This window comes from Sarcophilus harrisii, chromosome 1 (genome assembly GCF_902635505.1).
Source record: "Sarcophilus harrisii chromosome 1, mSarHar1.11, whole genome shotgun sequence".
NCBI lineage: Eukaryota > Metazoa > Chordata > Mammalia > Dasyuromorphia > Dasyuridae > Sarcophilus > Sarcophilus harrisii.
The window spans coordinates 382,192,335-382,216,298 of record NC_045426.1 but is presented as its reverse complement, the minus strand read 5'-3'; the positions used below and the strand labels follow the sequence as shown (position 1 = coordinate 382,216,298).

At 35.2% G+C, this 23,964-nt stretch overlaps 1 protein-coding gene and 1 pseudogene across 1 annotated transcript; one reads left to right on the top strand and one right to left on the bottom strand.

Moving 5' to 3' along the window:
- Nucleotides 1-12,583: 12,583 nt before the first annotated feature.
- On the bottom strand, nucleotides 12,584-23,307 carry LRRC14B (leucine rich repeat containing 14B). Its single transcript, XM_003759577.2, has 2 exons — nucleotides 21,872-23,307; nucleotides 12,584-14,879 (listed from the first exon to the last, which is right to left on the bottom strand). The coding sequence occupies exons 1-2, from the start codon at nucleotides 22,774-22,776 to the stop codon at nucleotides 14,234-14,236; spliced, it is 1,551 nt and encodes a 516-aa protein (XP_003759625.1). The 5' UTR covers nucleotides 22,777-23,307; the 3' UTR covers nucleotides 12,584-14,233.
- Nucleotides 20,917-21,169, top strand: LOC105749279 (annotated as a pseudogene).
- Nucleotides 23,308-23,964: the final 657 nt, after the last annotated feature.

Below are 23,964 nucleotides of genomic sequence, written 5' to 3'. Positions count from 1 at the left end.
GGTAATTCCCGCTTTTAGAATGTAAGATCCTCAGCCAATAAGGATGAGGGTCAGTGGTGGGAGGGGGTAGCTGTGTTAGGGATAAAAAGTGTTGACCCTGCCCCCTAAGGCACTTCCTCCCTTCGATTGTCTGCTCGGTGGGTGGGACGCCCGATTCTTGAGAACGTATAATAAACTTTGCTTTGCTTCTAGATATTTCTCCAGCTTTTTTAAATAAATGCTGTCTGAACCACACAGTAATACTGTTTGGAGATCATTATGTGCATATGTTCTGACTTTCAGGAGGGAATTTTACATAGTAGATATGTGGCTTTTGAATAGAATACCCTCTTTTGCCAGCTTTTGTTTCTTTAAGCCTGAACCATGGTTTTTCTTGAGGTCCTACCTTGTGTTCACCATTACATGAAAGTAATTCAATATAGATATATATGGTAATGTATTATTCCAATTTTCCCACATTTTCTACATTTAATCATTTTCCTTTTTGTCATATTAGCCAATATGATAGGTGTGAGATGGTACCTCAGAGTTGTTTTAATTTTCATTTCTCTAATCAATAGTGCCCTGGAACATTTTTTCATGAGACTATAATTTTAATTGAAATATAATTTTAATAATGTAAATTTAATTTCTTCATTTGAAAACTTGTTGTTCATGTCCTTTGACCATTTATCAATTGTGCAATGACTTGTATTCTTATAAATTTTTTTCAGTTCTCTATAGATTGGAGAAATGATCTTTATCAGAAATACTGGCTGTAAAAATTGTTTCCCAGCTTTCTGTTTTCCCTTCTAATCTTCATTGCATTGGTTTTGTTTGTGCAAATATTTATTTAATGTAAGCAAAATTATCCATTTTACATTTCATAATGCTCTCTTTTGTTTAGTTATAAATTCTTTCCTTGCCATAGATTTGGCAGGTAATCTATTCCTTTCTCTTCTAATTTGCGTATGATAGCATTCTTTATGTTTAAATCATGTACCCATTTTGACCTTATCTTGGTATTCAAGGTGAGATGTTGAACTATACCTGATTTCTGCCACGCTATTTTCCAGTTTTCCTTGCAGTTTTTGTCAAATAGTAAATTCTTTTCCCAGAATCTGGAGTCTTTGGATTTATCACAGAAAGGATTACTAGAATAATTTGTTGTGCCCTTTGTACTATTTCATTGATCCACCACTTTTTTTTCCTTATGTGTGGCACAGCATTTAATAAAAAAGCTGGAGATATCTAGAAGCAAAGAGAAGTTTATTATACGTTCTCCAGAATCGGGCGTCCCACCCATCGAGCAGACAATCGAAGGGAGGAAGCACCGTAGGGGGCAGGGTCAACACTTTTTATCCCTAATGCAAATACCCCCTCCCACCACTGACCCTCATCCTTATTGGCTGAGGATCTTACATTCTAAACTCGGGAACTACCCAAGAAATTGAACTTGACCCATAAGTACACAGTTGCCCATAACAAGGGGACTTAAGTATGCCCTTGACTTGATGCTTAAACTCCTTCAGACCTACTCAAACTTTGAAACAGATGGAAGCCTTACTCGATTTTCACAACTGTCTTGAAAGATCTTACCTCATCTCGTTCACTTAGCTGCTTGATAATACAGTTTTGGAGCTGGTATGGCTAAGCCACCTTCCTTTGCTTATTTTTTTTTCTCATTAATTCCCTTTATATTTTTTAACTTTTCTTCTTCCAAAGGAATTTTGTTATTTTTTTCTAGCTCTATAAAATAATTTCTGGTGGCTTGATTGGTATAACATTGAATAAGAAAATTAATTTAGGTAGAATTATCATTTCTATTTTATTAGCTCAGCCTACCTATGAGCAATTGATATTTTTCTAATTGTTTAGATCTGATTTATTAGTGTGAAAAGTATTGTGTTAGAGTGTTCCTATAGTTCCTGGGTTTGTCTTGGCAGGTGACAGTTTTAAATGGCATTTCTCTATCTCTTGTTTCTGGACTTGGTTGATAATAAATGCTGGTGATTTTATTTTATGATGAATTTACTTTATATCCTCCAATTTTGCTAAAGTTGTTAGTTATTTCAACTCTTTTTTAAGCTAATTTTTAGGATTCTCTAAGTATGTCATCATATACAAAGTGATAATTTTGTTCTTCATCACTTATTCTAATTATTTCCATTTCTTTTTCTTCTCTTATTGCTATTATTAACATTTCTAGTACAATATTGAATAATAATGGTGAGAATGAGCATCCTTTATATGTCCCTGATCTTATTTGAAGGATTCTGGATTCTCCCCATTATAGATAATAATTTAGATAGATAATACTTTTCATTTTAAGGAAAGCACCATTTATTCTTATGCTTTATAGTATTTTCAATAGGAATGGGTATTGTATTTTCTCAAAAGTTCATTTTCTTAATATTGAACTAGCCCTACATTTTTGGTATAAATTCTACCCAGTTATAAAGTATGATCTTTGTGATATATTGTTGTAATCTCCTCAATCATATTTTATATTAAATTAAATATTTATATTAAATATAAAATATTTTAAATTAAATTCTCATTAGAGAAATTGCTATGTAGTTTTTTTTCCCCTCTGCTTTTACTCTTCCTGGGATAGGTATCAGCAACATAAAGAATATTGTAGGGCTCCTTTTTCCCCTATTTTTCCAAATAGTTTATATAGTGTTAGAATTAATTATTTAAATATTTGATAGAATTCACTTGTGAATCTATCTGGTCATGGGGATTTTTTTCTTAGGGAGCTCATTGATGACTTATTCTATTTATTTTTCTAAGATGGGTTTATTTAAGTATTCTATTTCCTATTCTGTTAATCTGGGCAAATTATATTTTTGTAAATATTTATCCATTTCATTTAGATTGTCACATTTATTGGCATACAGCTGGACAAAATAGCTCCTAATAATTGCTTTAATTTCCTTTTCATTGGTGGTGAATTCACTCTTTCCAATTTTGATGCTGGTAATTTGGCTTTCTTTTTTCTTTTTAATCAAATTAACCAATAATTTATTGAGTATTTGTTTTTCGTAAAAACTCACTCCTGGATTTATTTATTAGTTCAATGGTTTTCTTTTAATCCTTTGATTTTATAACGTTTTGGTCAGGTATACTTATTGTGTATCTAATTTATATTTTAATATATTTAACATCTACTGGTCATCCTGCCATCTAGGGGAGGGGGTGGGGGGGGGGGGTAAGAGGTGAAAAATTGGAACAAGAGGTTTGGCAATTGTTAATGCTGTAAAGTTACCCATGTATATATCCTGTAAATAAAAGGCTATTAAATAAAAAAAAAAATCCTTTGATTTTAGGGATTTCCAATTTGGTATTTAATTGGGTTTTTAAAATTTGTTCTTTTTCTAGTTGCTTTTTAGAATTGGGCATACAAGTAAAAAACTAGAAAAAAATAAAAATAAATAAAAGGGTAAAGTCAGTGTCCTTCTAAGATATCTTGAGAGGACTCAGAGAAGTCCAGGACTGAGATTTTGTCTGAGTGAAGCATAAATACTTTCACTGAATCAACAAACTCCTGAGAGAAGCAGACAATGCCACAAGCAATTTCACCTCAAGAACTTTTACTTGACAAACTTTAATCTGAAGAACAGTGGATGCTGAATGAGGGAAGACAGAAGGACCTCCTTCTGTTTCAGGAAGTCAGGTCTAGCTGTGCTGGCCAGAAATGATACCCCACTTTTGCTGTGGGTGAGAAGTGAGCCAAGCCCTGTCAGTGCAGTACCATAGGGAGCAAGAACATACTGGGGACAGCATGGCTGGGGCTAAGGGGAAGAAGACAGGAGCAGAAAACAAGGAGGATCTGAGGTGTAGGGTAATACTACCCACAATTCAGGATTAAAACTAGATAATAATAATTCTAAGCTACTAAATATAAAATAAAACAAATTAAAAATAAAAATGAATAAACAAAGAAAAAAGAACATCGCCGTTTATAGGTACTTACGTGTAAAAGAAGATCTGAGTTCATATTTAGAGGAAAATAGGTTAAAAAAAAAGATCACTCATCCCAAAAAGAAACATAAAATGGTTGCAAGCCCAAAAAGAAATCTTGGAAGAACTTTAAAAAGAATTTAAAAATCAAATAAGAGAAAATGAGGAAAGATTAGAAAAAAAAAAAATTAAGAACAAGGAAAAATTAGAAAAAAAAAGTAATCCAAGAAAATTATGAAAAGAAAGTTAATCAATTAGAAAAGAGATACAAAATCATAAGGAAAAAATAACTCTTTCAGGACTAGAATCTGGCAAAAGGAATTGGATGATATTATAAGACATCAAGATATAATAAAATAGAAGAAATATAAGAGAATATGTGATATTTCATTAGAAAATATACTTATCTGGAGAACAGATCAAGGAGAGACAATATAAGAATTGTCAGAGTACCTGAAAATTATGATCAGAAAAAGAATCTGGATATAATATTTCAAGAAAATTTTAAGGAAAATCGCTTTAAAGTTCTAGAACAGAAGGTAAAGTAGAAATAGAAAGATTCCATTGATCACCACCTGAAAGAAATCATAAAGAAAAAAAACAGGAGCATCATAGCCAAGTTTCAAAATTCCCAGATTAAAGAGAAATATTGCAAGCAAGAAGAAAAAATTTAGTAATTTAAATATTGTGGAGAAACTACCAGAGAATTTCATAAGATCTAGCAACTTCTACATTAAAAGATCATAGGCCTTATAGAACATTATATTTTGAAGAGCAAAAAAGCTGGGGTTGTATCCAAGAATAATTTATCTAGCAAAATTGAGTATAATTATGAACTGGAAAGGGAAGAGAAATGGATATTTGATGAACTGATTCAGATATTTGTAACTCAATGGGAAATTTGATATAAAATATCAAGGAGAAATATAAAGAAATCATTAAAGACTAATTATAAGGTGCTGATAAAAGTTAAATTGCTTACTTATGATAAATGAAAGGGTTATCAGTATTCTTAAAACTTATCATTGCTAAAGTATCTTGAAAGAAAGGTTGTGTCTTAGTTGTGTGTGATGGGGTGATTCTAAAAAGACAAAACCTGGATAGGAAACAATAAAAGGAAGCATTCATCTCATTAAAAGCAGCCTATGAAAGGAAAAAAAAAACAGATATAGAGGAAACAGGAGGCGGGTGGAGGGTTGGTAATGTTGGTACCTTAGCTTTGTCTGGGTTGAAGAGGAAATAAAGTTCACACAAAGAGATTTAGAAATTTTTTGAACTTCTAAAAAGGTGAGAAAACTGAGGGAGATTTTGGTGGGGAGTAACTTTTAAAAAAGGGTATATAGGATAAGATTAAGAGAGTGAGAAGATAAGAGAGAGACTTTTAGAGGGGTGGATAAACTAAGTAATAAGAGGGCAAGGGGAAAAGGTAAAATAAGAACAATAGGGTAAAAAGAAAGGCTAAAAAAGGAAAATAGTAAAATTTAAGATGGAGGAAAATTTACAAGTAGTAATTATAAATTTGAATGTGAATGGAATGATTTCACATAAATTAGAAATTTAAAATAGAATAGAAATAAAATAGAATAGAATAAAATAGAAATGAATATTAAAATAGATTAAAATTAAAATTCAATAATATATTGTTTTTAAAAAAACACATTTAGGAAAGAGAGAGTTAAAATAAAGGGTGGGAACAGAATTTATGTGCCAGTGATGAAAAAAAAGGCAGTGATAGCAATTTTGATCTCAAAGTTATAGCTAAAAATGGATCTAATTAAAAGAGATAAATGGGGTAACTACATTTTGATAAAAAGTACCATAGATAATGGAGCAATATTAATACTGAACCTATAGATACACTAAATACTAAAGCATCAAAATTTTTAAAAGTTAAATGAATTGCAAGTGAAAATGGATAGTGATACTATAGTAATAAAGGATTTTAATTTTCCCCTCTCAGAACTAGATAAATCTAATCCAAAAATAAATAAGAAAATAGCTAAGGAAGTGAATAGGATTTTAGATAAGCCTGATATGGTAGATATCTAGAGAGAACAGAATAGAAATAGAAAGGAATACAAAATTGGGTAGGAAACAATAAAAAGCAATTATCTCATAAAAACGGCATGAAAGGAAAAATTAATACAGAGGAAACAGGTAGGTTTTTCTCAACAGTTCATAGTACCTTTACAAAGACTAGCCATATTAGTATATAAAAATATTATAGTTAAAAGTAGAAAAGCAGAAATATTAAACGTTATTAATTGTAGGCTAGCTCTCTGGAAGCCTCAGGATCATCCAGAGTCAGGATAAGTAGAAGTCCTTGGTCTTTAGGGGAAGAGGTAAAAGAAGCAGGCAAACTGCCAGGAATTTAGCCAAAGATCTCTTCTGGATTCTGGAATCCAGAATCTCCACCTTTCTTCTCTTTGTCCTGCTGCCAAGTGAGTCTCCAGCTTCTGTCACCCCACCCTCCAATCCTTGCCTACGATTATCTTAACCCCAAACATTGAGCCAGCACCAAACAGTGAGAAGGGCCATTTTCCCAAACATATGCTAATAGAATCACTGTCTTATATGGAATAAGTAATTAGCTCTAAGTGTTTGGCTGTCTGATTCAAGCACACTTTTTTTCACAGTTTCATCCCTTTACAAAAGGTATGATCTGAAGTACTTTCATAAGGAAACTTGTTTCTTTAGACTTATTTTTCTTGAGCCAAACAACATAAATTAGCAGATTTCATCTGATGAAAGTGAAAGCTTATTCACAACTTGACCTATCCAAAAGTAATCGTAGAACTAGGGTGCATTGTCATTGGAGGACTTCATGTTGATAATCTGTTCAGGTTGATTAAATAACTTGTAGAGTTTCAGAAGTTCAGAAATTGAATTCAGGAATTCTTTGATTCTTATATTTCTAACCCTTGATATTCTGTACATATGACCTCAGATTCCTTATAGTCCAACAGTTTGAGGGACAGTGAACTGGCCCCCTATTTAAAAAGTTTGAGGACCCCTGTCAGAAACCTTTCCTGTTGCCTTTAATGCTGGTGTATTAACTCTGCTGATTATCTTCAGTTTTTCCTGTATATATCTTGTTTATACATAGGTGTTTGCATATTTTCTCCCCCAGAGATTCTTGAGAGCAAAAGTTGTCTTTTGATTTTGTATTCCTGATTAGCTCACAGAAGGCATTTAAAAAATGTTCATCAATTTGGCTAGTTGCAGATCACATTCATCGTGTCCCAGTATCTATCTCTGACTTAGAATGGAAACAGCAAATAACTTTCCACTTAGGTTTTGTTAACTTGATTTGCAGTGTAAGTGTTGAATTACTATGAAACAGTTATTAATAGCTACATCCTTTAAAGGAGGCACATAAATTTCAAATGTAGATTATGACATCTTCCATTAAGTTTTCAGTATCAGTTTGATTATCTACTATAGATGATCATAGAGTGTTAATATAGAAAGAAGTCTCAATGGAAATTCAATTTGACTTGCATTTCTTCATTGGGCAGGAATCTCTGTTATAATAGCCCTGACAAATATTGACTTATCCTTTGCTTGAATAATTCCAGTTATGGAGAGCTTAACTACTCCATAAAGCTGTCCATTTACTTGTTGGACAGATGTACTTATTAGAAAGATTGTTTCTATATATTAAAATAAAATCTTCCTAAGTTTCCTTTTTTACTTGTCTTTAAAGCCAGTCATTTTTTACAATAAGGAAGAGTAAGACTGAATTGTCCCTCCAAAAAAGATATGGAACCATCATGTAGGGTAGCAACTGTCATGTATTTGCTGGGGAGCTCTGCATCAGCCTTACTATCCAAGAAAGAACATCAATATCCATTCCAAAGCAATCTTCTATGCCTTCTCAAGGACCCTGTGATTTACTCTTTTCCCTGACTGTTGGGGCTCAGCCATGCAATGCTCACCTGACTTTGGAAAATCTTTTCATTGTTCTGGGTTTTGGTTTATAATACCAAAGAAATTGAGGTGAGTAGAGATTGATTTTAATTTTTAATGTGGAAAGTTTAAGCTAGCTGACCAAATGGAACTGTAGTCCAAAAGTTTTGGTCCAGATAAAGAGAGTCAGAGAGCTTATAATAGGGTTTTAGCTAACAAGAGTGTGTGAACAGAATACATAACCTGAGTATACAATTTTATCCTAACATATTGCAACATTAGGGAAAACAAAGGCAGGTTAGGGGGACAAGCCATAATTGCAAAACAGGATCATAACTTAATCCTGACAGAATAGAGGTCAAGATTAGAAGGTTGTAGACAGGAGACAGTGAGGCAAGGGGCAATACTCAAAAGGAGGGGGGGATTATCCTAGTAAGGATCTAGATAAGGTTCCTGGATGTTTATGACACAATGGTATGTAAAGGGGCATTGGAGCTTCAAGGTTTTCCTGGACTCTTTAATAAACTAAATTTTCCCAGTCCTAATTGTAAGGAAGTGATGGTGGCTATGGCTTATTATCCAGGGTTCAACATGTTTTCTCATAAAAGGATCAAAAATCATGCAGGGCAACTAGGAGCACAGTGCATAGAGTAGCAGGCCTGGAGGCAGGAGAACCCAAGTTTGAATATGGCACTTCTTAGCCATAGGATTCTGGGCAAGTCACTTGACACTAATTGTCTCCATCATCCTCTCCCCCAAAACCAAAAAACAAACAAGCATATAGCACCAAAAGAGATATTAGAGATCATCTAGTCTAACTCCCTCCATTTATAGGTGAGAAGGTCCAAAAAAGTAATGATTGGGATGAGAAGAAAGGAGCAACAGACTTTTCAACCTTAATGATTAATATATTAATCAATAAATATTTATTAAACAATTCTATGTGCCAGACACTACTAGGCTGATTATTAGTTAAAGCAGTAGAATAAATACATGAATACTCAATTCATGTAAATATGTATGTGTATACACACACGTGTTACAGTAAACTCCTGAGGTCCAAAATCATTAAATGACCTCTTCCATGTCCCATATTGGGTTAGAAAGTTTGGTTTTAATTTAGGTTTTCTGATCAGAAATTTTTTGATCAATTCTTTTCCTACCTATACCATATTAACTGAAGAAGTTGGTTTTTTCTAGTCCTATAATCTTTTTCAAGAAAAACTAAGACCAGGCCAGAAGAAAAAAAACTAAGTTAGTGCTAAACAATTCCTGCATTTTCATATCTCTGTTACTTTGATAGAATGTGGTATAATGGAAAAAGCACTGACTCTGGAGTTCGAGGATTTCTATTCAAATCCTGTTCAATAAGTATGAAAGAGTTGGATTAGATATGGTTCTTATAGTTACTTCTAATGTAAGGAATTTATGTTTGTGGACTAATTATTTGGCTTTGTTCGCCACCCAGTGGTCAAATAATTATTTTTTTCTTATTGGTAGAAGTTTTTGTAGGAAAATTCCTGGGCAGGTCACTTAACCCCAGTTGCTTTGCAGGAAAAAGGAAAAGGAAAGGAAAAAGAAAAAGGAAAAAAAATTCTAAGAGTTGTATTTTCTCAACTTTTCTGGTTCAATATTACTAATAATTTAGATTGGGAAAAGCCCTTGAAATCCATAATGAAATATCATTATTGTACAACCATTTTGGATAGTAATTTTAGATTATGCAAACAAAGCAACACTCACCTTTTGACTCAGAGATTCTATTGTTTGGAATATACCCCATCTGGTCATTGATAAAAAGAAAGACCTCAAATACATCAAAATATTTCTAATCGGTCCTTTTAGTGTTAACCAAGAACTGGAAGCAGTATTGCTATCCATCAGCTGGGAAATGCCTAAAGGAATTGTAACATGTGAATGTAATGTATGTTATTATGCTGTAAGAAACAACTTATGTAATGATTATAGCGAAGTATGGAAACAGACATTATTTGATTCAGAGTGAAATAATCAGAGCCAAGAAAACCACACACACAAAAATATGACTACAACAATGTAAATTTTAAAAAAAAATCACAAAAGTGAATGTTACAAAATTACAATGAATAAGTATGCCTAAAAAAGATATAAAAAAAGACATCTTTTCCTCACTCCTATGGTGGGAAGTCCATGGATGTAGAACATTGCCTATATCTTCAGGCTTTTTTTTTTTAATGTATTGCCTGGTTTTGTTAATTTTTTTTCTCTTCCTCTTTTTCATTTTTTGTTCTTTAAAAATATTTGTTATATGGAGTAACTCCTTTACTAACAACCTCCTGTGACCATATCATGACAAAGAGGTAATTTTGAACTCTCATGTGGCTGCTAATGCAATAAAAGGGTTAAAAGGCAGCTTAGTATAGGGCTGTAATATATACAGTGGAAGGCTGATTATGAAATCACATATCTTTTGAAACATTGAGAGAAGACATAATTAAGAAAATGATTTTGCTCACTTTTCACTTTCTCTATATGGATCTACTTACCCACTCACCCATCCTTAAGTTCAAAGCTAAGTATGAATGCCTTTTAGATTGTTATGTCTGTTCTTCTGAATTGGTCATAGTATGACAAGTATGATACTCATTAGCAATCCAGAAAATCAAGAGTTTACTGTTAACATAAGTGTGTGTGTTCATGTACATACATAACTTGAGTATTCATACATTTACTTGTTTTACTGCTTTAAGTAATAATCAGCCTATTTCAGTGTCTGGCACATAGAAGTTACTTACTAAATGTTTATTGATTGATATATTAATCATTGAGATTGAAAGGTCTGTTGCTCCTTTCTTCCCACCCTGATCTTTAAATTTTTCTAATAATGGAATGCTCTGCTATGGTCTTTTGCTTTCTATTCCAAGACATGCTGAAGCAGCTGGAAATTGACAATAACTTTTAAAAGGATTATATTTTCATATTATATGGTTAGGTAGACCCCACCTTAACAAAAGCGGGTCAGTGAGATAGAGATTTGGGATCAAAATGAAACACTGGAATAGTCAGAGATTTTTCTCTTGATGAAAAAAATTCCCCATTTCAAGGGTGCCCAGGAGTGAATTTCATTTCAACTCAGATCTTCTTGACTACAATTCTGGTTCTCTATCCACTGTACCATTTGTCTGTTTTTATATTCTGATTAAACTCTTCTAGATATTCTTCAGCTTATCAATATCCTTCCTAAAGTGTGGCATTCAGAACTGAATGCAATATTTCACACATGTGGTTTTACTAGAGTGAAGTACAGTGGAAGTACATTTCCCAATTCCTGTATACTGTTCCTTTCTTAGACACCCAAGTGGCACAGTGAATAATAGAGTGTCTGGACTGAAGTCAGGAATGTTAATCTTCTGGTCTCACTTATTAGCTGTGTGACCCTGGGCAAGTCTCTTAACCCTGTTTACCTCAGTTTCCTAATCTGCAAAATGAGCTGGAGGAGGAAATGGCAAACTATTCTTTGCCAAGAAAACCCCCAATGAGGTCAAAACAACTAGACAACAATGCCATCTAAGATCACATTTGACTTTTTGGGTTGCAATAGCAAACTGTTTACTCCCATTGAGCTTGCGGGCTACTCAATTCCCAAATCCTTTCCTAGTGACTTACTGTCTACTCACTACTAAAGTGAATTTTAATGAATTAGAGTAATTCCAGTAGAGGTAGCCACTGGGAAGAAGGATATATTTGCAAGAGATATTTTTGAGGTAAAGTTAGAGGTTATAGAAACTGATTAAGTGTGGGGATTGAGGGAAAGGAAGAGAGATTCCATAACCTTCTTCAATTGTCTGCTCTATTCTTCAACAGTTTTCATGAGTAAGACTTTCTGCAGTTTTAATCAGAAAAGATAATAGTATCAACACATTTGGAAAAGAAACATTATATTGGAGATAAAGTATTTGAAAAAAACAAAACACTAAAATGATGTGAATGTAGGAAGCTAAAATAAAGATATATACTATTAAGTGAGATGAGGGTTCTTCCCCAAAATACTAACATGTATGTTTAGTAAAAATAGGAAACTACTATTATTAATAACACCTATTTGTGACACACTGATAGTAGCCAGTCAACTGAATCTTCCTTTAATTCTTGTTCTACTCCCATATCATGAATTACAAAGTTGATGTGAACATCCATTTTGGGTTGCTTGTCCCCAAAATGATACTTATGACTCTGGGAATTAATCACTGAAATGATTGGCAATTGCAATATCAAATAATAGGATCCTAAAATCTCAGAGCTGATTGAGATCTAACAGATGATCCTTCTTAACCCTTACCTAAAATATGAATGCCTTTCTGGTCAAACAAAAATAAATAAACTTTCAGAACCTCAGATATCTTTCATTCTAAATTATACTAAAATAAAGAAAAAAGGCACATGATATCAAAGCACACTTATTGTTTATTTCCAGGCAAGTTATTTTTGTCACTCAGATCTTGATCCAAACTGAATCCTTGTGATATGAATTTGTGAATCCTTGGCATGTGAATTCATGGGTATAATTGGTGAAGATATCCTCCCTTGTTAAGATCGCATGATCAGGGGTTCTCAAACCCTTTTAAATAGGGGGCCAGTTCACTGTCCCTCAGACTGTTGGAGAGCCGGACTATAGTAAAAAAAACTTTGTTTTATACGCCATTAAATAAAGAAACTTCATAGCCCTGGGTGAGGGGGATAATCACCCTTAGCTGAAGCATCTGGCCTGCGGGCTGTAGTTTGAAGACCCCTGATCTAAATAATATACCATGGATACACTATACTTGGTCTCAACAGACTGTTTTTCATGTGCCCAAAATATTGAAAAATCTAAGCACTTATAACAAATAATTGAACTAGAAACTAGGTAGGTGGTGATTCCTGGTAATGATGAATGGGTTGGGTCTACTGATTACAATCTTCCAGACTGGGACCAAACTGCTAAAGAATTTAGGGTTTTTAAAGTAAGTTCTAGAAATGTTCATATGAAAGGGATTTTCTGAAGTTCTAAAATTCAAGGAAGGTCTCAATCTTTAAGGTGTGGCTCTCAACCATCAGTTTTAGATCCCTTGAGTATTTACAAGTCTTGCCGACAAAAGAAGTATCTCTCAGAGTTTCAGAATCTCAGGGGAGAAAGGGATCACAGAGGCCATCTAGTCTAACCTCTTTTTGACCATGAATCCTCTCTATAATATCCCTGAGAAATGGTCATTTATGTTTGAAGACTTTCTCTGAGAGAAACCTACTAACACTCTCTTTCCCCCAACAAGGTAGCCTATTTTCAGGATTAAATGATTCTAATGGTAGAGCAATTTTTCCTTAAGTTGAATAAAATTCTTCCTTATTATGGCTTCTCTTTGAACTACTGATTTTAATACTGTTTCTAATCACTGCAAAACCAAAACAAACAAACAAACAAAAACAAAACCTTGCCACTGGGTTTTAAGAGAACAATGAGTGACAGCGTTAATAGATTATTAATTCAGATCAGAAATAAAAGTAGAAACACTGTCAAATCATACTGCAAAAGTACTGCATGAGTTCTGAAAAAAAAAAAAAATACTTGTGAACCATTTGGAGGACTTGCAAACTTTTACAGATCATATCTTGAAAACCAGTACCATAGAGAATTTATTGATAAGAATGAAAGTCTGGTTTGCTTTTCTCATCTTTCTTCTTTCTATTTCTTTGTTAAGTTCATTAACTTAGTGACCAACTCACTTACTCTTTGTGTTTTCTTGTAGCTCTGTCTCCGTAATTTTTTATCATTCATTTCTTTCTTACCCTATCTTTATTACATCCCTGTTGGCTTGCTACACTTTGGGTAGCTACAATTGGCATCCTCTTCCAATCACCCAGTGCCTTTCCCCACTGCTATGGTATGGTCTTTTCCACACCCAGGACCAAGGAGATTTGCTTGGTCTATAGCAGTCCTCCAAAGCAGGTTGCCTGACCATAATATCTTTTCTTCAGACCGTGCTGGATGGCTGATGCAACTTCTGTGAAGATCTCAGGGATTTTCCCTTCTTCCTGTTAACTTCTACTCAGACTCTCAGAACCGACTATGAAGACTAAAAGAATAGCATTCAGGTGTATTTCAAGTGTGAACTCCAAGAGGGCAGGAACAGGACTAGGTATTCTGTTTTGAACTGTGCCCATCCCAATGCCCTGTATAAACAGGCGTCTAATGAATGCTTGATGATGGTGGTAGTGGTGGTGGTGGTGATGGTAGTCATGAGAATGATAATTATGCTTCATCTTGGTTCCATCCCCAACCCAAGACAGATCTCCAGAGGGAAAAGGAAAATTGATGCAAGAGCATCTCATTGTGATGTAGTTTCATGGACTTCTTTTAAAGCACTTAATTCATTTTTTTTAGTGCTGTGGTAAAGTTTTCTAAAGCATCTCTGAAAGATTGAAGCAAAAAGGCTCCAAGCTCATTGCTTGTTTCTTGAATGTCTGGGTCATAGCTTCCAAAGAGAGGTGTGGAAGCCTTGATATCTTCCCGATTAGCTTGAAGTAGGATTGTATGAAGTTCTTCTCTAGTCTTCTCATATTTCTGGTGATCATATTTGGAGAGGGTAGCATCATCTAATGGATAATTTACACCGTCTGGATAGCAGTCCCTTGGGACTGGGAACTCAATGTATTTCATCTTGGGGAGCTGACAAAAAACATTGAACAGACATTTCAGTGCTTGTGAGGAAAGTGGGTTCCCAAGAAATTTGAAGACTTGGAGTTTCCGGCAGGGAGTCAAGCCTACGATCATCATGTTAAGATTTCGATCCTCAATGTTGCATTCTTCCAAGGTCAGGATCCTCAGAGTACAGGAAGCTTGGCTGAGCAGTTTGAAGAATGTTGATGGGTAGAGATTGACCACATTATGTCCACTGAGATCAAGTACCTCCAGATGAGGAGCATGGAGGCAATTTGCTAAGTAGGCCATATCTGCATAGTTCAGGGAGCAGTTAGACAAGTCCAGAGTTTTCAGGGGAGTTCTCAAAGGACTGCAATGAAAAATACAAAGGAAAATGGTTGAGAGAAATAAAAAATAGGAATCTTCTAAAATCTTCAAGGTAAAATTTGATTAACTGATGACTTCTACTTGGAATAGTTCCTATCAGTAGAAGTCCTTTCTCCTCTTTGAGGAACCTGAAGAACTTTGTAGTTATCATAAAAACATTTCTGGTGGAAGAAAAGCTCAGTTTGAGTAAAGAGAAAACTCTGGAGAGAAGAATTTTCAGCATTTTAAAATTTTTAAAAAATATATTTATTTATTTTTTCTTTTTCTTTTTTTTTTCAGCATCTACCTCCTTTTCCATTTTTCATCTCTTAGGTTGATTTGAATATCACTAAGGCTACTCCCCTTCCCTCCTCAGCAATGATCCATTAATTATTATCAGCTCATTGCAAATCTGCTTAGCTCTAGTAGGCTAGAAAGTCTTTATCAATAGGTCCTTATCCTTTCATTCTTGTCCACAAGATATGAGATTTTGTCAAAAAAGCCTTGACAAAATCCAGATATACTTAACCTCAGTATCATGGAGAAGAAACTAAAAATGGATTAGAAAAGCAAAAGATGCTTTCTTGGCAGAAAGAATAAATTTGTTCTATTTGACTCCAGAGGCAAGAATTAGGAGCAATGGGAAATTACTATAGAAAAATTTTGAAAATTTTCCTGAAAATTAAGCTATTTAAAATAGGGTAGGGGGATTAGCAAATTATAGTCCATAGACCAAATCTGGCATGCCTTCTATTTTTATGTGAGCTAAAATTTTTTTTTTTTTATTTTCAAATAAACTTTCATTGTATTTAAAAATGTTAAATAAATAAATAAATAAATAAAAACAATTCTTAGGTCTTGGGCAATACAAAAAATAGGAGGTAGATAGGTCCACAGTCCACAGATTGTAGTTTCCTGACTGCTTCATGGAGATGATCCAAATAGACTGCTTTTCCTGTCACTGGAGATCTTTCCTTAGATGCTAGGTGATCTCTAATTGGGAATATTGTAGAAAGGATTCATGTTTGAGGTGGGGATTGGATTAGATGTCCTGAGGTCCCTTCCTATGCTGAGATTTTATAGTTCCATGTGATTAAAAAAAATTGTGCTTTACTAGAAAGGAAGGTGGGGAAATAAAAGGTGAGGAAAAGGTACCTAAAACTTTCAGTAGTAATTGAAGAAGTATCTGTTTCGAAATGTAGAATTTAGGCACAATTTTCATTGTTAGAATATGTCAATGAGGAATTTTGAGACTCCCACAGGATGCAGAGACATTATAAATAAAAAACAGATACCTAGATTGGGTTTATAGGGCCTGGCACATAGTAAGTGCTTAATAAATATTTATTGACTGGAAAAGTCAAAAAGAAAGAACAAAAAGACAATCAGAAGTTAATACTTAAAATGAGAGTTTCTTCCTCTCTCCATGCCTGATATATGACAAGGACTGCTTTCTGTTGTGACTCCTTCCACGCCAGTAGAACCAAGGACTATGAATTAACATTGTTCCCTCTAAAACTCATGCATGTTACTGACTCAGTATTTTAGTCTGATGCATTTTTAAATATATATTTACCTCTTACTTTCTAACTGCTTTCCTGATTTCTGAACTCTTGTGACAATTATATATCTGACAGGTAACAACAATAAGCAGTACTTAATGTGGCCACCCAAACTGGGGCAGTCAATTTGAAGAGAGGAAGCTAAAAAACATTTCATGGATAGCCCAACAGCACTATGGTAAAATATTGATGCATGATACCATTATAAAACTGGATACTATTGTAGTTTCTGGGTAGAAGAGCTAGAGGGTTCCTCAAAACAACTATAACCATTTATGAAGCACCATCTGCTATGAGCCAAATCACTAAACTAGCTGATGAGGATGCTAATACAAAGAATGAAATGATCCATCCTCAAAATAAACTTATATTCTAATTAAAGATTGAGGAACAGTGGCTTGGGAGGAAGGAATACAAATATATTTATGATAATTTAAATTGTTTATGTGACTAAGAGTTCTCAGAGCCTTCAGTGGACATGAATAAACAAGTTACACTTGGCTTGGGATGACATTCATCCCTTGTACTCTTTATCTGTAAGCCAAATTTAGATGTAACTGTATCCTAGCTGCATTTAATTCCAAAACTAAGTTGCAGTTGTTGTTTTAAAAGTTTGTTTTGTTTTCATTACTTTGATTTGGATTTGATCAGTGTGAGAGCTTCTTGCAGCAGCCCTTCTATGTCTCAGAAGACAGTTTTATGAATTGTGGCCAATTTTCTAGTCAGGAAATTTTGTTTCTTATGAGTTCAGTTAATGTGTGCACAATAGATACACATTCTGTCCCAAGACCCACACATGAAGCCTTTTTAGCAGGGTAGGACCTGTGATAGCTTATATTAGCCTTTGAGAGCCCAGAATTATCACAATACTCCAATTGGTACTGGTCTATGATTTGAGTATAGAAATTAAAAAAAATAAGTCTAATAATGTTAACTAAAAGGGGCTAGTTAGAAATGAGCACAGAGGTCAAGAATGTACAAAATGCTCAATACATCTCTTTGTTGGTTAATTTTAGACCTTTGGCAATTAGGATTTATCTACATGCAAAGGGGTGTTGGGTGAGAAGGACATCTTTTGGAGCAATTCTGGGATGGAACATTTGAGCTGTTAGCTTTTGGCCCATGTGTCAGAATGACACATCATTAAAATCCAACACATGTTAAATGAAAGAGAGGAATCTAAGACATTGGCAGAGGGGTCAGAAAAGTGTCTGTTTTCTCATCTCCCTATGTGAGTTACATATCCTAGTGATTCCAAATTTTGCCCCAAAAAGGAAAGGGAGGAAAAAAGAATTCATAATGCCAAAAGTTAGAGAGGTATATTTTCTTTCTTTCATTATCAATCCACCAGAAATGTGCTAAGATGACATGACATCTCATGTTCTTTCCCTGTATTATCCTTTTCAAATAATTACCCTGACACTATCCAGCCTTCCTTTAAGTGCCTGACTGTAGCATTTAGTGAAGGTAGAGCCAGAAGGATTACTGAGGCAGAATGTGTATATACCTATATAGAAGTCATAGCCATTCGTCAGTCAGTCAATATCTTCGGATCTTGGTTTCCTCACCTGAAAAATTAAGAGGTTCAAACCAGGCAGTCTCCAAGATCGCTATGAGACTACATGGTACTTTAAAGATCCTCTTTTGCCTAATACCAGTGTTTTACTTACCAAGGCAAGTGCATTGCTGGAGGCAGGTATGTGATGTCTAAAATATGTAGGAGAAATATATATATATATATAGTCATTGAAAAGGTGTCAGGTTTAGAGAATAATGACACATGATAAAGGGTAGTCTAATAGAAACTGGAATCTGTCAAGGAAAAGAAATAGGGAAGATAATTGGCTAATAGGCTGATTTGATCAGAAATGTTATTTTAATGGTGTTTGTGAGCATTGCTAACACTGTAAAGTCTCTCAGAATTGTGTCAGGGGAATGATAAAATTTGTGATAAATCATATCTTAACTACCAAGGAATTACTCAGGTTGAATACATCTTTGAGAATATATCTCTTCACCTGGGAAGATTTACATAGACTGATACAAAGTGAAGTAAAACCCAGAGAACATTATATACGGTAACAGCCACATTGTAAGAATTATCAACTATGAAAGACTTAGCTACTTTGATCAAGGCAGTGATGCAAGACATTTCCAAATTCTTATGATTAAAAAAAAATGCTGCTGTTTACCTCCAAAGAGAATTAATGAAATCTGAATGCATCTTGAAGCATACTTTAAAAAAAAATTACTCTTTTTGGGCTCTGTTTTTTGTTTTTTGGTTTTTTTTGCAACATGGCTAATATGGAAATGTTTCACAGGATTTCTTGTATATACTTGATATAAAATTGTTTGCCTTCTCAATGAGGGGGAAGGGATAAAAGAGTGGAAGAGAACTTAGAACTCAAAATTGAAAAAAAAAATGTTAAAATTTGTTTGTATGCAATTGGAAAATATTTAACAAAATAAATATTATTTTAAAAAAGAAAGCATATCTTCTAGCTCATTAGCTTCAGAGATTGGAAATAGAATTCCAAACACAGCATGTTGGAGCTGGAAGGAATCTTGGAGGGGGTGGTATGTGGGTTGTCTAGTCAGACTTTCATTTTATTTATAAAGAAACTTAGAAAGGAGAAATGATTTTTCAAGTGTCTCATGGGTACTAAGTAGAAGAGATAAGTATCAAACCCAGGTCTTCTCATTCTATATTCAGTGTTCTTTCTGTTTTGTAAATTTACACTATGTGCCAAATCTTGCTGCCTTTTGTAATTTTAAAAATCATCTTGTAGTCATATATTTAGAGGTAGCTAAGTGGCAGTGAATAGAGCACTGAGTCTGGAGTCAGAGAGTCTTGAATTCAAATCTGACCTGAGACACTTACTATATGACTGGACACATCATTTAACCTGTTTTCCTTAATCCATTGGAGAAGGAAATGGTAAACCACTCCATTATCTTTGCCAAGAAAACTCAATAGATGGTCTTGGAGTCCTATTTCACAGGGTCATGAAGAGTCAGATATAACTGAGGGACTGAACAGTAATAATTCATATTTTTATTAGCTATCTCATGTTAACATCTGAACATTCAGTGTACATAACCCTTGGGCTGTAGACTGTTCAGCCATTGCTATTGAATATCTGACACTATTTTTTCAACTGATAGTAGAAACCTGAACGTATGCTGGAGACTTCTCAACTTGAACATGTCCAAAACTGAACTTATTATCTTTCTCTCCATATTCTTCTCTCTTCCAAACTTTTGATTTCTATTGAAGTTGCTGCTTGTCATTCTCCTAGGTTGCTCCTTTTAATCAGTTGCTAAATTTTGCTGTTTATTTCTGTTTATATGGCTGCAAATTTAGTTCAGCAGCTCATTACCTCTTAGATTATTATAAAAGTCTCTGAATTAGTTTACCTGATTCAAGGATCTTATTTCTCCCGTGCCTTCTACATATTCTTTTTGTTGTTTCATATTTTCAGTTGTGTCTGACTCTTTGTGACCCCATTTGGGATTTTCTTAGCAGAGATTCTGGAGTGGTTTGCCGTTTCTTTCTCCAGCTGTGTGAAAGTGATTTTCCTAAAGTGCACAAACTCCATTGACTCACTACTGCCTCTAGAATAAAAGACAAGCTTCTTTTATATTTTTAAGCCCCAATCTTATTAGTTTAATTGGACAGTATTCATTCTCTCTGTTACTCACATATAACTCCATCCCTATGTCCATGCCTTAGGAGTGGTCCTTCCCCATGTCCAGAATGCATATACCCTTTGCCTGTATCTCACAGAATCCCTCTCTGGTTTTAAGATGCAGTTCAAGTATCATTTACTATATGCTAGTGCAGTCCTTGAGATTTTAGGATAAATAAAAGAAATATACAAGAAATGCACAGGGAGCTCTTTGTAAAGGTAGAAAGAAGACTAGTGAAGTGTCTATTAAGATAACAATTACTCCACAAACTTGCATCTATTCACCTCTCAATTTTTATCCTACTGCACACAGCCATGTATATGCATGGGTTTCCAAAAATGAAAATAATTAACAAAATTAATTATTAATAAAATCATACACAAATGCTGGTGTGGGGATTGATTAAACTTTATGGATTGATTGAGGCAAAACTCTTAGCAAGGATTTGTGATTCCTAGCAAAAAATGCACCTCAAACACTATCATATAGTGAATTAGAGCAGCAGGTCACAACTAGATACCACAGTCTCCCTGCTTTAAGTACTTTCTAGTTCTCCTATCTAGAGAGTCAAAGTAGCTCAGAATTAATTTATAAGCTCTAGATTTACCAGCCTATCACAATGCTTTCCTCAGTCTGTTTTCCTCTAAGCTGGAAAATGGAATAACTTTTACTTCCTAAGGTCTGAAAGGCTATGAGTGTAACTGCTTGAATAGCAGACTATTGAATACACTGTGATGTAACTTGGCCAAGGATTCCAAAGGAAATCACTGCATCTCCATCCTAGTCTCTATTGGCTCTGAGTCACCTTGCTGACCACTTCTGCCATCCCTTCTCTTGGAGGGAGAGAACTTATTACTCTGACTTCAATTCATTTTTGTCACTTCTGTCTCCCTCGCTATGATCCGGTTTTTACTTAGATTTATACTTAGTAATGTAGTTGGGATGTATCTGACTTAGAACTATGAAATTTTAAATTTGACCCCACAACTCAAAGATATTAAAAAAAGAGGTAGATGCTAAGAAGAAACCCCCTAGGCTTTAATGCCAACATGTAATAATATTGTCTGGACGTTTTCCTAATAGAAAGAAAAGCTCTTATTCTTTAAGACTAGATCTCTTCATGCTGGATACACTGAAATGCCTTTGAGTTAAAATATATATCTACAATATATAAAATATAAATATTAACATATAAAATACAATATTGTCTGGATGGCTTCCTAATAGAAACAAATGCTCTTACTTTTTAGGACTAGATGACTTTCTTCATGCCTGATACACTGACCTGTCTTTGAGCTAAATTACTTATCTATAATATATAAAATACAAATACATAAATATATAATATATTAATTTATAAAATACAATATTATCTGAATGGTTTCCTAACAGAAACAAAAGTTCTTATTTCTCAGGACTAGATATTTTTCTTCATACTGTATATACTGATGTGCCTTTGAGCTAAAATACATATCTACAATATATAAAATAAAATATACAATACCAAATTTATTATTTCTTACTTGATATAATACCAAAACTACTCTGTATTACTACTTCATTTCTCCTTTCCCAGACTCCTCAGAACCCTATATATTCGTGGAAGATTTTGATACTTGAATCCCACTGCTTGCCTGGGAAATGCTCATTTTAATTAGATTACCTTTTAAACGGTGGATTTCTAGCCATTGTTGGGTAACCTGGCTACCCCAGGTGATAGAGCCTGCCAGGATCAGGATCTCACCTGAGCAGCTTCCGAGTTCTCCCGGTCAGGATGGAAAAGGCCAGGCTCAGCTCGGTGAGCTGGGACATGCGGCTCAGCTTCTCCCCGATGGTGGTGAGGAGGGACTCATCTTCTCCCTGGAGCCGGCGCACGTTGAAGGCTCTGGCAGGCAGGGTGAGTGAGACCAGGCGGGGAAAGTCCAAGTGGTTGAGTAACACCTGTAGGTGCTCCATCTCCATGTGCACGTTGTGGACGATCTCCAGCTTCTCCAGGGAGTCGGGCTCCACCAGGCGCAGCATGTAGAAGAGCTTCTTCAGGCCCAGGCTGTCAGCGCGGAAGGCCACACAGCGCACCTTCAGCGGGGAATGGCACCTCACCATCAGGGCTTGCAGGGCACACTCATAGTTGCCCTCCGTGACAAAGAAGTTGATGAAGACGTCGATCCCCATGTCCAAGATGCTGGGGTTGAAGGGTCGCCTCTGCAGCTCCACCAGCAGATCGAAGCAGAGTCTGGCTAGGAGGCCCGTCCGGCCCCATCGCCCCAGGGAGGTCTGGCACTTGCACAGCTGAACTTCCACATCCTGGATGCCCGTGAGATTGGCCGTTCTCAGCCTTTTGGTGTAAGTTGGGGAATCATTCAGCACATAGTCTTTAAGCCCCACCAGACAGGCTTCCAGGCAGATCTTGCAGGCCCGAGTGCTGAGATCTTCTGGGCAGTCTGCCGTCGGTCCCAACAGGTTTCCAAGGTTGAATTCTGCTAGTGGCCAGTTTTCCAACAGGTCGTGAATCACTTCTCCTTGCTCCAGCAAATAGCTGGCTTTAAACAGGAGGGGGTAGAGGTTGTAGGCCACATTTGGGAGATTCTCCCTGGTCACCTGGGCATTGGACACTAGGGCTTCTGCACTCGCAAACCTCAGAGACTTCATGACACCTCAGGGCGCTCACCAGTATGTCAGGGATCGCTCCGTAGTGTTGCTCAGACTGGGATTGCTTCTCCTTCCCGTCTATTTTTGGGAGCAGCTGCTACCGGGTCCTGACAGTGCTGGGTCTTTGGGACAGGGGTGAGTGAGCAATCACATGCTGCCATCTGAGTTCTATTTTGGGCCCAGCTTCAGATTCTGCCCAGGCTAAGTACTTGGATTTGTTTGTCTGAAGTATCTCTTTACTTTGGGTTTACTGTTGTTGCATTCAGGCAGAATATTGCAGCATGAAAGGAAGGAGACTTTACTTTTTGGGGTTAAAGGACTTTAAGCTGGGGCTGCTTGGTAATCATTTATGGCCTCCTGGTATCAAGAGTTACCTTGGAAATTTAGAGAGAGAAGACCTCAAGGAAGATAAGGGATCCCACAACGAAAACATCAGGAAAAATGTTCCCTGAAACCATGCTGTGGAAGGAGTGCTGAAATTTATTCCTGTGAAAGGACACAAGACCATTAGATTTAGATCTGAAAAACCTGGGCTTAAAGGAACTGATGCAAAGTGAAATGGAGTAGAACCAGGAGAACTTTCTACACAGTAATAGCAATATTATATGATAATCAATTATAAATGGCTTAAGTTATTAGTAATAATGCAATGATCTAAGACATTTCTGAAGGACTTGTGGTAAAAAATTCTATCTACCCTCAGAGAAAGAACTAATGGAGTTTGCATATAGATTGAAACATGCTTTTAAAAAACTTTTTCTTTTTTTTTCTTTTTTCGATTTGTTTTCCTTCACAAAATGACTAATATGAAAATGTTTTGCTACTTGTGTCCAATCTATACGAAATTGTTTGCCTTCTTAAAAAGAGGGGGAAGGAGGAAAAGGGAAGGAGGAAATTTAGAACTGAAATAAAAAAAAAACATGTTAAAATTATTTTTACATAAATTGGGAAAAATAAAAATGCTAAATAAATAACTTTTAAAAGTTTATATCTGAAAGATTTTAACATGAAATCTTAAAAATAAGGACATGTTTATCAGTATTTAGGAATCTGGAGAATACAACTAGCCAAGGAGCATCTGTATAAGGATAGAACCTGAGAGGGATATGAATGGAAGGAGGTCATGTCAGGTAAAAGGGTCAAGTGCCTCCTCTTAGTTAAAACTCACTTGGAAGAGGCAGCAACTGG